The 15510-nt window shown below is 40.3% G+C and overlaps 1 protein-coding gene across 1 annotated transcript; it reads right to left on the bottom strand.

Moving 5' to 3' along the window:
• Positions 1-256: 256 nt before the first annotated feature.
• On the bottom strand, positions 257-13815 carry LOC117414185 (transketolase-like). Its single transcript, XM_058988422.1, has 14 exons — positions 13529-13815; positions 10451-10568; positions 9145-9258; positions 8335-8432; positions 6291-6482; positions 6020-6138; positions 5428-5624; positions 5051-5215; positions 3583-3739; positions 2817-2947; positions 2160-2243; positions 1424-1517; positions 917-1039; positions 257-502 (listed from the first exon to the last, which is right to left on the bottom strand). The coding sequence occupies exons 1-14, from the start codon at positions 13633-13635 to the stop codon at positions 315-317; spliced, it is 1887 nt and encodes a 628-aa protein (XP_058844405.1). The 5' UTR covers positions 13636-13815; the 3' UTR covers positions 257-314.
• Between the last annotated feature and the right edge of the window lie 1695 nt (positions 13816-15510).

The following is a 15510-nucleotide window of genomic DNA, read 5'->3' as shown; positions in this document are numbered from 1 at the left end:
CAGTTCAGTGAGAAAAATACAAAGTTTACAAGTTACAGGTACAGTCTCCTTGCTATAAAGGCTCAAAATAAGCCCATCAGAAAAGGAAATATGTTTTTGCTAGGTCACATTACTGGCACACCCATACCATGCAAAATGCTCTAGGGTAATTAAACATGTTTTCAGCTGGTATCCATATTCTTTGACTGTTTGGCTCTGAGTTCAAACTGCATGTGATAAACAGAACAAAAACAATCAACAAAAGAACAACGTGGCGGAAGGTTTGAGTAAGCACTTTATTATTAGAAACGGTGTGGTGTGGTGTGGTGCTTCAGCTACTTTCCATTGGCCGAGCTGCTTATTGCTTTCTTGACAGCCTGCACTATGGCCTCCTTGTCAATGCCAAACATCTGGAGCAGCTCCGCTGCTTTCCCACTCCGCGGGACGTGGGACACTGCCAGACGATGGACCACAATGCCAGGCTCGCTGGCTACAGCAGAAGCCACTGCCTCTCCAATGCCACCTACAGAAATAACAGAAGAAAGCACTGTTACCACGATCACAGGCCACACTACTGGGGGGGACGGAGCTGTAAGAGTGTCCTTCACACTAGCACAGTTTTTGGATAGTTTTTGTTTTATCCGTGAATTGAAATGCATGCTCATTTCACAGTAACTCTTAGGCCAACAAGCTTATGTTTAACTAAATCAAAACTAAAGTGAGTTTTAACTCCTTTGTAACTTGGTGTTAGACATTTCGAAAGGGTCACTACCACTTAGCTACTCCTGTTTCTCAACAGATAAGGGAACTTTTTAAAGGAAACGTGCTATGATGACTGTACATGTTAAAGACAGTGGAATGTTTAAAGAGGATTTTAAGGTTTTGGAATACAATATTAGTATCTGTCATGAGTTCTTCCTGTTCTTGTTTTTCTTACCTTCATAGTAATGGTCTTCCACTGTAACAATACGTCCTTTAGTTGCTTTGGCGCTGTCAATGATCAATTTCACATCCAGAGGTTTAATGGTAAATGGATCTATCACTCGGATATTGATTTTCTCTGTGTGAAAGAATATTATATTGAAATGTTAGCGTGTTTTAGCACTGTAAGAGATGTCTGTGTTTGATTGGAATCCACTGACAGAAGTTTTATATTCTGTTTCTTTACTTGGGTTCTAACATCCTGAGAACAATACCAAATGCACTGCTATTATAAGCATTACCACACTAAATGTGCACAGCATATAATACTATTTCAAATGAGCTGCTATTATAAGCATTACCACACTAAATGTGCACAGCATATAATACTATGTCAATGATTATGCAATTGTACCATTTTAGGGCTGCTTGTTCCTGTGATGCTTATTCATGAACAACGCTACATAAATGAAATTGCATGATGTACAGTATTCTTGTATGTACTAAGCTCTGCATGCTCTACCTTTCTTGAGGTGCTCAGCTGCTGCGAGGGCCTCGTGCAGAGTAACGCCAGCTCCAATGACAGTGACATGGTCATCCTTGCTCTGATGCACCACCTGGTGGCATAAGAAATGCATTGCAACTCTGAGAATGCACTTCAACAGCAGCAGTATGTTCAGCACTGGCACTTGCAGTGTTATAGCAGGTCAAGGATAATAGGCAACAGAGCTACAGTTTCGGAGGACAACGCAGCTCTGAGCAGCTTACAGGCAAGCCTGCAGGTGCCAGTCTACAGACACCCTGGCCAACCTAAGCCCTCCTCCCCCGGGTGGCGCTTGTCTAATTGTGCACCGCCCCCTGGAAACTCCCGTCCACGGTCGGCAGTGGAATAGCCTGGACTTGAACTGGCAACCTCCAGGCATGGGGCGCATCCTGCACTCCACACGGAGCACCTTTATCGGATGCGCCACTCGGGAGCCCCCTAATAGGCAAAATCTTTATTGTCAAACCTTTTTGTGCTTTATGTATTTTCTCACTGGAAAATCTGGTCGTGTTTTAGTAAGTAACAACAAGCAGACATCTTGTAAACTACCAGTATTTTGCCTGAGAATATTAATAGCTACTTTCAAACAATATATTTAACTATACACGATGTTTACAGATGTGGGGGGGACTTAAAATTCTGCTGAACATCAAGTACACAAGATGTCCTGATTCAGTGTCTATAGTTATGGGTGATTTAATATTTTCTTATATACCTTGGCTTGTCCGACTTGAAAGTCTTCGTTGTTGTTATAAATGACAGTGTTCTCAGGACGGCTGGTCCTGATAAAGCAAACACCCTGCAAAAAACACAATACAAGAACAATCTACAAGAGTACTGGTTTACAAACAGGCACATTCAAACTACAATAAACAATAGGAGGGTGACATTTCTTCATCCATCAACAACAGTGCTTGAAACTGTAAAGAACTGTCCTAGGACACCGTGTTGAGACTCAATGGAGACACAGTGATTGGAAGGGAATTCAAGACTGCTTGGGAATTCAATCTTCCAGCAGCCTTAGCAAACAACAACCAGACAATCAGCAACCAGACAATCATGGAGGCAAAGTATGAGAGCAAGCAGAAACATTCCTCATAGGACTGTTGATCTTTAAATGTTTACCGTCACAATAAAATATTACTTTTGTGAAATGCAGTTCTTTCGTTACCGAGAATTTGAGACAAGAGAAGTCACTTCATATAATGTAAGATTTACCAAATGAACACAATAGCTTTTAAACCTTTAAAACCATACAAGCACTGTACAAATCATTACAGGTGTTTTCATTATTGAACAAGCACCCATATATGGATAGACCTGTATCCTATTGTGCTTATATTTAACTGAAACTGATTCCAGAGGTTTATACCTTTGTGTTAGCAGCCAGTTCCACTGCCTTCTCGGTAGACACTCCATCACTGGGGTAAAAGACAGTTGCCGTGGGAACGGATCTGAACATAGCCAGGTCTTCCAGAGCCATCTGGGAGGGCCCATCCTCACCTGAAAGGGCAAGTCCAGACTTGTGAATGACATTCCTACCGAGATCTCTAACAAGGAAACCAAAAGACAGGCAGGCACAGGCAATACGGCATGCAGTGTACCTGTTTAAGGAAAAGGAAACCTGGCCTCCCCATAAGAACCTCGATGAAAGACAGGGGAAGTAAGAGGAAAGAAGAATGCCAATAAGACAAACAGAATAAACCAAAAAATATATATAAGGAAAAGAGTGAACAAAATAAAAGAGCAAATAATTAGGAAAAACAAAGGCTTACTGGCAAAACTTAAAAAAAAAAAACGATGGCCAAAAAATAATAACTGCCTCTCACACATTCAAGGGTTTAACAGCTAATCAATTCTTGAAATACACGAGGCAGCAGTAACAAATAACACATTTGATTATGATTGTTTTTCTACACATTAATAAATTTTATTTGAATAATATCTCGATTCTTTATCTTTTTAGCCAATTGTTATCCCCTGCCACGTATTTCCTTCTAATTTTGTGAATGAAAGACGTTTTACAAAATCAATCCATGGTTTAACAACTGCATATTATCGTGTATCCTGTATATATTTCGTGCTGCTCCTCATCTTTAGGGTATTGCCTGCTGAGGCAGCAGCAGTGTGGTACTGACCAATGGAGACTCCGCAGTGGGATCCCACCAGGTTGATGTTGCTCTCAGAGATAGCTGCCATGCGGATCTGGTCGAAAGCACGACTGAAGAAGGCTGCGAAAGAGCTAACGAAGGCCACGGTCCGGTCCCGAGTGGCACAGCCAATAGCAACGCTCACCTATAGAAAGAGAGAGGGGGCCATTTGTTAACTGTAACCTTGTCTCGTGCTCAAAAGATTGATCCCCCTTCTGTAGTCAGAACTACAAATGGATGTAACCTCCACGACTGTCTGCTATGCGTTCATCCTGGATGCAAAGGACTGACATGAAGAAAAGCCTGACTGTATTATTTATGGGGGTTTTCTCTTCTGGTTTCTTTTTCCTATCCTCCAAACTGGGCTCTCTCTTTCATCTCTAGCTATTCTTTTAATTTTAATGTGTAACAGATCTAGCATTTTCCTGGTATTACCATTTTTAACCCCCCCCCCCCCCCTCCCCCCTCCTGATTTGCATTATTTCCTTTAGCTATTCCGGGTTGCCAAAAATCTGGGCTGCAACAGAATGAGAGCCTAGTCCCTCGATAATAGCTCCACGCAGGCAGACAATATGTGCCTGGCTCACAAGCTATACTGTCAGGGGTATGCTCAGTTTTCATTGCAGAGGACAGTTCTGTGGCTAGGCTGCAGATGTCAGCTCCTGCAATGGACATCAATGGGCGACGTGTGTCTTCTGAAGAAGATGCATTTTGAAGATAAAGCTGTCATATATCACCACAGCCAAAAATTTGGTTCATTTCTATTATAGTCTTGGTTCACAGCCTAATGCTGGTGAGTGCTGATTTTCTTCCTTCTAACCAATGTGAAAACAGTTTCACCAGACATGACTGTGAACAAGGTGCCAATGTTTCCATCACAGCTTAGCACCTCTGATTAGCACTTGTATCTCTGTCTCTACATGCAAAGGATGATGGGCAATGGAAATGCATTACCCTTTCTAAGCATGTGCTGCAAGAAAAACGTGGACAAGAAAAATTCAACAGTAAAAAAAAAAAACTGCCATATATTGAGCATGTTACCAAAAATCAACATGAATGCGTCCCAACCCTGACCACTGCTCCTTCCATACAGATTATAGTAAGCTGCAGTTGTAATAATCTTTTAGTTGTTGCAGTGCAATCAGACAAGTTATCTGTAATCGCACACACCTACATATTTTTAGATTTAACTGTTCAGTTTTTCCACAAAGAGTTACCAATCGGAAATATAAGAAGGAAACCCTTTAATATTAACAGTATTCTTTACAGCCATTCAGTATGATATAAAATACAGTGAGCTTCTTGGACCTTAATGTTGCTGATGCTATATTTCTGTAATGTTGTACTTACAGTATAAATAACTCTAATGGAAACCTTGGTCTACCTTGTATTATCATTTTTTGTCTTTTAGTTTTACTTAAAATTATGGACGAGAAAAAAAATTGAGAAAACATACCATGTTCTGCTCAGCAATGTAGCATTCAATATAGCGGTCAGGGTACTCATTCTTGAACATCTCAGAGAAGGTGGAATTTTTGGTATCTCCATCTAAAGCAATCACTCGATCACTGGCACGACCTAACTTTGCCAAAGCAAAACCGTAAGCCTTACGCGTAGCCATCTGATGAGAAAAACCAAAAAGAAGAAAATGTTTATGAACTGTAAAACTGAATAAACATTTGGGGCTTGCAAGATGCTATGCAATATACACAGCAGTATCGTGAATGTTTTGCTTGCAGATCCTCTAATACTTTAAAACACATTTTAACAAGCTTTTTCAGGGTCTTCACAACATGTCACGAGTGCAGCTACAGGCTTTGTGCTGCGCAGTACCTTCTCTCCAGGCTTGTAGCTCGGAGGACTGGGCATCCTGATGTTCCGGATGTTGACGTTTGGCACGTCGTCGACGGGCAGCGAGGGGTACAGCCTCTTGTTCTTGCTCAGTATCTGGCTGTGGAGCTCCTTCAGCACTGGCTCAGCCAGCTCCTTGCTGAGAGGCTTCCCATGCCAGCCCAGCTTATCCTCAGCCACTGGAACACAGGTCAATAAATAGGTGACAGACCTGCCGGCTCACACAGAGCAGCAGCAGCAGTAAGTCTTGCTTCTGTTGAATCAGTAACTAGTGATGTGCAAATACACCAATCAAACTCTGTCCTTTTACCCAAACAGACTGAGACCACCCCTTGAGAAGGATTCAGTTCAGTTTGATTAAAATGAACTCTGAAAGGGATTGAGCTCTTTTGAAGTGTTCACATATACTTCCAAAACTAACTGAACTGCACTCAGTTTTGAAAAATTCAGCCCAAACGTGAATATAGGGGTGTGAATACACCCCTATATCTATCGGGTGTCTAAATTAAAACAATGAAATTGAAATTGAAACACTTTGGTGCATGAATCTGTCAATCCCTTGAATCGAATGTACCTGCAATTCCTTTCCCCTTGAAAGTCTTTGCAATAATGGCAGTCGGTTGCTGCCTGGCCTGGCCGAAGGCTTTGCAGAGCTCCTCCACACTGTGTCCATCCAAGACAATGGTGTTCCAGCTGGAAAGAGATGGCAGGATCTTTAATACATACAATGGTGCTTTCTTACACACACACACATACACACATGCGCGTGTGCACACACACACACACACACATTTACACACACGCACATTTACACACACGCACACACACACACACAGGAAGCTCACCCAAAGGCTTTGCAGCGTTTCTGGTACTTCTCAACATGGTGCTGCAGGGGGGCTGGGTCACTCTGTCCTAGACGGTTGATGTCCAGGATTGCCACCAGGTTGTCCAGCTGGTAATGGGAAGCAAACGCCATGGCCTCCCACACTGACCCCTCGGACAGCTCTCCGTCTCCCAGCAGGCAGTAGACACGGTAACTAGGAAAGCGAGAAGCAGAAAAGAAGTGTTTGCTGTGTTCTGTATAAGAGATATGGGAGCTGGTCAATGCTGGTTGTTTGTGGCACCACAAATGCACTGTTTATTTCACTAATATATTATAGCTAAACAATATGAAGCACCACACAATACTTGTACAACCTGTTTGTGCTTATCTCATGGTCTAATGTTATTTTTAATGTATGCCAGTTACATACCTGGTGATTATTCAAATGTGAATAGATTAACTGAGTAGCAGATTACTTTAGTGTAGGGATGGACAAAGCTTGCCCTTCCAGTGGTTTTACTGAACCAATGAGCCCTTAACCTGCATCTACTGCTAAATATAAACAACCTGCTAGTGTTCCCTGCTGATCACAGGGCTGACTGCTGATCGTCCTGGAGAGTCCCAAATGTACTCCTAAAAAGATTATGTCTCTGTCAATTTTAGAAAACACTGCTGACAGAAACTCTGCAAAAATCACAAGTACGGTCTTAAATCCAAATTATCACGCCACGTCAAAGATAATAGCGCCTGACAGCTTTCCAGTCAAATAGACGCATTTTTATTAAAGCGAGAAGATTGGCCAAGACAACATGCATTACTGCACGCATGCCAGCTCTGTGGAAAAGAAAAGAATTCCGCAGCCAGTTCCGTGGCACCTGGTCTCAGTGCCTCTTTGCATCTTCACTTCCAATTAATCACGACTGTAGCCGCGCACCCACTAAAAGCTATCTGTCAACACAATTTTGTACAGCATAACAGTGCCAGACAAGTGCCTGTCGAATAAAACCATAATTATATTTAATATGTGCAATTCACCTGTGTTACACCACAGTGTAACAGACACTCCCTAATTCCGTAAAGAAAAATGAGTATAACCACAATTCCGTTAAAGGAAGGGCAAGCTAAGTATGTTGAAACATGGTAATGCACTATACATACATAGTATAGGCTTGGGGTTAGCATAGGGAACTGACAAAACCACTGTGCAAATGTATCATAGTCAGTCTTAATTAGGGTTTCAGTGTAAACTCCATATACACAATGGTCTGATTTGTAGAGCAGGAACATTTTCAAATCAACATGATGCGACTGTTTTGCTTGGTTTGATTTTCATTCAAGGATCGCGTGGCTTCACATGAACAACAGCAAGGTGCTGCTTTGTTTTACAGTAAGACTTTGTGTGCAGGCACAGCTACTGGTAAGAGTTTTAGAACTCAAGTCACCATCACGCTTTCCCTTCTTGCTAAATAAAGCTTTACTAAAAGTGACAGGTGGTCCTATCGGACATCTCATTTCCGGCAGGTTTCTATTTCAGTAAAACAATCCAGCTGCAGCCCTGCATAGTAAGTATTACTGCCTGCATGGACTAATCTGTCCGACAAGGCAGGTGAAACCCAATTCATCTGACAACAGGAGCTGGATCGCTGTGGGCTTAATTAACTGCAGGTAAAGGCGAAGTCAAAAAGCAATGCTGAATGGAAGCAGTGGTGTGAATCACAGGAAGCAAGGTACACCTCAATGCCTTGTAATCTATAATTTAGAGATTACTGTACTGCTGCACGCGTCTACCTTTGCAAATGTGCTTTAGATTTCAGTATACAGAATACAAGGGCCGCACTTGCCAAAGCACCCCAAGGTTACTACCACCTCTTTACTGGGGTATACTAATTAATCTATTCCAGATCACACAAAAATGTACAAGCCCTATATATAAGTTCAGTAGTTAATGTCAGTTAATGTCAACTAAATGTCACATGTCAAACCATATTAATGTTGCTGAATCCCACCATTTGTGGAACGCTGAAAAAATGGGTTAGCCTGGTTGATGAAATGGAGCTTCATCTTACCTTGCTTTATCAAAATATTTGCCTGTATAGGCCATTCCACAGGCAGCACCAAGTCCCTGGCCCAAGGATCCTGTGGCAACATCAACGAACTCCTGCCTCTGAAATCACAAGGCATTTCCACTTACTGACTGCTGACCAGCCTTCAGGGTTGACCATTAAATCAGGAAAGTGACTAGCTGATATACAGGAAGCTAATTCAGTTTATCTTGCTGATTCACTCACATTAATACCATTCAACATTGTATATACAGTATGTGCGAGACATTTTGTTGAGCCAGGTATTATTATTACCTGAATGACTTTAAAATGTCAGGGTTTAGGTCACTTGACTACTTACTGTAAACAGCAGCTCACAGTTCTGGCTCTTAATTCACGCTTGTAATGTGTACTGTGAATTACAGGTGATTGACATCTTGGTGACATGCACGTTCAACCAATGTAACCACAAAAAAAAACCCACCCAGTCTGTGCATTTGCTTGTTTGCTGTCACATCTCAATAGGGTCCGATTATCTTGTTTGTGCCTCATGCAATATTGAGACTACTTAATAATGTGTTACCAGTATACACTCATTTTATTACATCTTTAAAAAAATGGCTTTTCATGAATACTGATATGCCAAGATAGTAACCCACAATAACACCCAGATTAACTAAGACACCAACACTGCATAATTAATGCCTATTGCTTTGCATACACTGAGGGAGGTGGAGGAAAGTCCTAGATAAGTATAGCCTGCTATTTCAGAAATAGCAGGCTACTGCACTCGCTGCTACTGCATGCTAATATGGGTTGGAGCCATTCACTCACTGGGACAGGGTGTCCTTCCAGGATGGAGTCGATCTTCCTCAGGTTCAGCAGGTCTGTCTCCTTCAGATAGTCTGCCTCAGCCCAGGCAGCGTACAGGACTGGAGCTGCATGGCCCTGCCATTCAAACACCAGAGGAGAAATCAGCAACCGGCTTCCTAACCGAGTATCGGGCAGGTAATAACCACCAATAATCAAAAGCAGGAAGCAAAGAAAATGTGACCTCTTCACGAAAGCCTGCAACTGAAACTATGCATGTGCTAGAAATATAATCCAGATGCATGAGGCTCCAAATAGGGTACGAATCGTTCAATGAATATTTCATCGATTAATTGTTAAACTCTAAAGGATGCTCATTAACGCAACTTTGGAAGCAAGAGTCCAGGCAAATAAGCTAGCAGTGTCTCTGAAGTGTGATGCCTAGAGAGTCTCTGGTAATAACCTCTTCAGTAGGGTGCTGCTTATATACTATATATAGGTAGTTTTCTCATACTTTTCCCATGGTTATACAGTGCATTTACAAACGTTTACCAAGGTATGCCATGTTTACTAATATGCTTTACCATACCCCTCTAATATTTACAATGCTCACCTAAGCTTTACCATGCTTACACTATGCTTTATTACACTGTGCTATACTTCTAGTATGAGAAACTTTAATAAGGGGAAGACCGAGAACTTCTACACTTTGCATTAACAGTTCACAAGATCACAACTTCACTATGCAGAAGCAGCTGCACTCTTTCATGTAAACTTATATAATAATATCAGATCATGATCACAGCATTGAACGCCAGGCATTTAGGATTCAAAGCAGTCAATGCCTTTGGAGGCAGGTAAGTTCCTTTACACAGTAATTCCAATAATGGAGAATCGTTATCAAAGCAGATGAATTAGGCTCTCGCAGGTTACTATTCGGAGGCAGGTTCTAGCACACAGCTGTAACAGAAATTAAATTAAAAGCAAGCACAGCAGTGTCATCTCTTAGATTATATGTATGTTGCCAGCTAATACCAGCTCCCCAAGGGATGTCTGTTAAAGGTGAAACATCACTGATGGTACACATCAGTCAGGTTTGGGCATCTGTTTCTCTCTCTTCCTATACTGTAGAAACAAACCACAGACTGATTGATGGTGCTCAAATCCATTACTGTACAGCACTCTTCTGCACAGCTGCCTCATCTTATTCACTGCTCTGCACCCACAACAGTTTTGAACTGCAAATCCCAGTACACCTAACTCACTCAGTATAAAAGCTACGCGGCTCTCTGTTTCCATCATCCAGCCGAAGTGCTATTCCAGTCCTTACCTTGGACAGCACAAAGCGGTCATTATTGGGGTTGCGGGGGTCCTGGGCTTTGTACTTCATTGTGTGGAAGAACAGTACTGACATGATCTCTGCCACACTGCAGCATGATGTTGGGTGGCTGCAATTCAAAAACAGACAGCTGGGTAACTCTCTCCATCATGACCCAGTCCTGTCAAGGGCAACACAAATCTCACACAAAGAGGGAGACTTTTCATTTATGAATGGAGAGAGAAGCAACTTGGAATTCTCTTGGGAGGTGGCAACTAGTAGTTACTATACTGAGCACTCTGCAACTGTGTAGGTATCAAAATGATCTACTTAGAAACACATTATTAATAAATATTACAAAGCTGGCAGCATCTGCTGCTGCATTAATACAGTACAGAAGAAGAGGTCTGAGATTACACACATTACTGTCACACATATACAGCACGCGGTTATTTATTTGTGTAACTCAACATGAAAGGACACACACACACACATTTCCTTCAACAACGTCTTCATGCACATTAGGTTTTTGTTCTGCTAAGAAGTGCAAAGGACGCTGAAATTAGTAAAATGTGCATACATTAGCATGTTAATGATTACCCTCAAAACACGTCATGCTGGTTTAATGTTTTGTCACTCTGCTGCTGTTTCAAAGTCAATACTTAACCATCCATCCGGGACTTGTGGAATCTCTTGGAAACAGATTTTTCTATTTTTTTATAAACCTGTAACAGGAATCATTTTGGAACACATCAAGGGCGAGACAATAGAAGAACATCATTTGTTCCAGCGCTTTATAATAAACTTGTCATCTCTATTTCAGTTTGCTCAGTTCAAGTGCTTGCAATTATTTCAGCTGCAGCCTCACCGTGGGAAACCTTGTGGGGAACTCTGCAATCTATAACAACCAAAACACTTACTCCCTGCATCACTAGTGTTGTACAGTTTAAAAACAGCTTATCAGGTGTGGAATTTTTCAACATGGAAAAAACATTTGGAGCTTATTTTTAAGCACAATTGAACAGAAACAGAAACCCGTTTTGGTTTGGAATTCAGTGGCTGTTATTTCTTGAGCCAACATAGAGGGGCGCTGTTGTTCCTTGGCTGGCTCTGCAGCAGTCAGCCAATACTCGGATTCCAACTCTGAGATTTATATTTCTGATTCAAAGAAGACACAAAGGTTGATGTGTTCGTCATAGTTTTTCATTTTATTTTATTTTGTATTGAATTACATTAGTTACATTCGTAACCTGGTCGAAAAAACATGGAAATAAAGAAACCAGATCCGCCAGCCCTGCAATAATGAACTTACTTCAGCCAATTAAAGTTAATATGGACTATGCATTTTTCTGAGAATATATATATATATATATATATATATATATATATATATATATATATATATATATATATATATATATATATATATAATACATTGCGTTTGTGGTATTAGCCGTGATTTTGACATTTCGAACCGTCCATATTTTTGAGAACTTCCTTTTACAATAAACTGACCATCATCATTCAAGAAAGGGAAACAACGTATCAAGTTTTGAAACACGAGGAAGTAATTTCAAAGTCAGTTTGTTGCCAAACATATTCCAAAATTGCACAATGCTAGATGATTAGCAAAAACCATTGCACTTCCTCCCTCGAACAAGAGATGTCTTTGAGGCTGCTGAACCTTACAGAACTACAGGCATCACCACACTGAAAAAAACGGGCAACCTAATTGACGGGCTATTTAGTTTGCACCCTTAGAAGTGTGCGACTGAAACAGGTTGAAGAAGTACATGTTGCATGTCATCTGTAGAAAAGAAGGTTCGTAGCTTACTATTAATTAGTATTATTATCCATCCATTATCTGTAATCGCTTAATCCTATAGAGGGTCGCAGTGAGCCGGAGCCTAACCCGACAGACACAGGGTGCACGGCAGGACCACACCCTGGACGGGACCGCCAGTCCATCGCAGAGCAACTAAGGGGCAATTTAGAGAGGCCAATCCACCAAGCCAGCATGTCTTTGGACTGTGGGAGGAAACCCACGCGAACACGGGGAGAATATGCAAACTCCACACAGACAGACCCCTGAGGCCAGAATCGAACCCAGGACCCTGGAGCTGTGAGGCAGCAGCGCGAACCACTGCGCAACTGTGCAGCCCTAATATTATTATGTTGAAAGAATTCACTGTGAACGACTGTGCCAATAAAAACAGTAAAAGCTGCCATTGTCCTTTCGCAACTTTCACGAATGTATGTCGGCATGTTTCCTGCTTTTGAAATCGAAAAAGCCGTGACTGCACAGCTACACCCACTTACAACTGACATTTGAACTAACCTCCGTCGTTTAAGTGGAGCTCGAAAAGCATTAAAGTACGATGATTTTTAATTGAAAGTATGCATTTGTCGTCTAAAACGTATAGTACGCTGCTCACCTATATGCCTAGAGTCGCACCTGTGTGGAAATCCAGTACGCTACATTCTTATGAGCCGCGCATATACATTTTCTCAGTACACTGCGTAGGCTAGATGCATCTGTTACAGTATATAAATACCTGGACATGACTGGGTTACAAAGTGCACAATGAAAGTGATACATAAAGCGCCAGGTAATGATATGCATTTCTTATGTTGGTATTATGTGCGTACAACAGGTCTACCACACATAAAACAGAATGTATTTACTTTTATTTACCTATATCATGTATTACCACCTTGCTACGATACTTACTAAAAAACGTGAACTACTGGGCCTGCTATGTAATGCAAATACAAATACAGGAGTTATCAGATGGGGTCATTCGTAATAAAAATAATAAATAAATACAAAATAAAAAAATAAAAAAACACGAATATTTGTTATTACTTTATTTCACATTTTGTTAATAATATTTAACTGCATTGCTTGTATTGTAAATGGCATTCTTTTTTATTATCAACATAAGGCCTTCTGCTAATATGTGTTGAACAAACAGCAAGCAACGTTGCACCGCTGCAGCCAAATAAAATCGACTACAGTGTTCAATTAAAATAATAATAATAATAACCGAAAAACTATACATATACTGTACTTATTGACCGTATCCTTACCCGGAGCCAGCAGCTGTAGTCGCCCTGATAGAGCTGATCCTAAGCCGGTTGGCAATGTTCCTCAGCTCCTGCAGAGTCTGCTGGTCGGGTTTGTGATAGTCCTCCATGGAGAAAACCTGTTAGAATTACACGCAACCTACAACCGGGTGCTATACTTTGGATTTCAGATTTCAACTCGGGCGTGCGTGTACTGTCTGCCAGAATGGACTAACAGGCTTTGATGAAGACAGAGCACCGGAATGTAATAACAGCGCACACAAGCCCTGCAGTGTGTGTGTGTGTGTGTGTGTGTACAGTGTACAGTACAGTAAGACACGGACGGAAAAGGGGGGTGGAGTTGACAGCGCTAAGCACTACTCTGCTGTCCTGTCTGAACTAATCAGCAAATAGCAGCTGTTGTAGTCATCCGGCTAATTCTTTCATTACGCCGATTATAAAGACTGTATTCTACTGTTTCCAACACAATTATATAGTATTTAAAGTGTGCCAGTTATCTAGCTGGCCTAGATGTATGTTAAGAAATAAATAATAATAATAATAATAATAATAATAATAATAATGTTAACCTAACATCTCTTTATATTCCATTACTTCTTTGTTCTATTTGATGTATTTTAGTGTTTATAGGTGTAGCGTTAAAAACGGCTTAAGGAATTTTAACTATTAAATTATTCAACAATACATTTTTAGATACGTATAAAAAAAAGCTTCTTGGCCGCAAAAGTATGATTATATAGGCTATTAATTTTATAACCCGAAAAGGAATAGTTGCACTTCTAATTAAGGCGCGAGTGTGCGGTCGTTTCCTGCAGTGATAAGGCAATGCAGTGGAATTCTCCACACCTTTTGTGTAGGCCTGCTGTACCTTCCTATGTAACTAACTGTAGAAAAGGAAGTAAGCGCTAAACAAAGCCAGAATGCAAAGTCACTGCGACTCAGCCGAATGAGTAAGATGAAGAAACGCGACGCGTCAGGTACTTTCATTGCATTTTCAATGATTATATATAAACTATTTTCTCCACCCACACTATACCATTTTTGAAACTGACAACATACTCACTACGGTAATGCATTACATAATTATACAGTATATATATATATATATATATATATATATATATATATATATATATATATATATATATATATATAGACACACATTATTATTTTCCAGCAAAACATATTCTAGCGTTATTTTAAGACGAGTGTGAACGAGCCGGTAATCAATAAAATAGCAGAACATCCAAACATTATAATAAATCATTTACTGGTATGTAACAAGATTTATCAATTTGATTAATAACTTGATTGAATTAATATTGAAACATACAAAGTACTCAATATTTTAAATAGCTAATTAGTCAAACACATTAATTATAGGCATCAATTGAATTTTTAAATACATGTTATCAAGTACAATAGTATGAAAACATTTCTACAAAAGAAACTTGAATCACACCCTTTGACAAATGGTAAAACAGTCATTGAATGGGTTTCCAGTATTTTATCCATCAGAAGGCACTGTAATAAAAACTTGTTATATTTTGTGACATGGCAGTATAGCACCAAAGTTTTCATGTGAATATATTTTGTGTTATATTATTATAAAGCTAGCTCCAAATCAATATTTGAGTGCAGTACTATAATTGTAATCTTTAATATTTAACTACAAAAAAACAAAACAAAAAAACCCTTAGGAAATGAATGCATTATATAGGAGTTACTGTCCCTTGAATATATGTGCTAGCCTGTAGTGATCCCAGCCCTGCTGATAGCGTGAATACAATAAAAACACTTTCCGTGTTACTGCAGTATTTAACTTGATCACAACAGTTGCGTTGCTATCACTGGAAGGGTTACTGAATTGTATTCTGTATTATTAAGCAAACAGGAGCAGTAACATTTCAGTACATACACAATACAGGGTGCAATGTTTAGCTAGTCACCTACAATGGCTCATGTTTACTTGAAAGGAGTTAGGG

The sequence above is a fragment of the Acipenser ruthenus genome, chromosome 16 (assembly GCF_902713425.1).
Source record: "Acipenser ruthenus chromosome 16, fAciRut3.2 maternal haplotype, whole genome shotgun sequence".
NCBI lineage: Eukaryota > Metazoa > Chordata > Actinopteri > Acipenseriformes > Acipenseridae > Acipenser > Acipenser ruthenus.
This window is presented reverse-complemented; position numbering and strand designations above follow the sequence as displayed.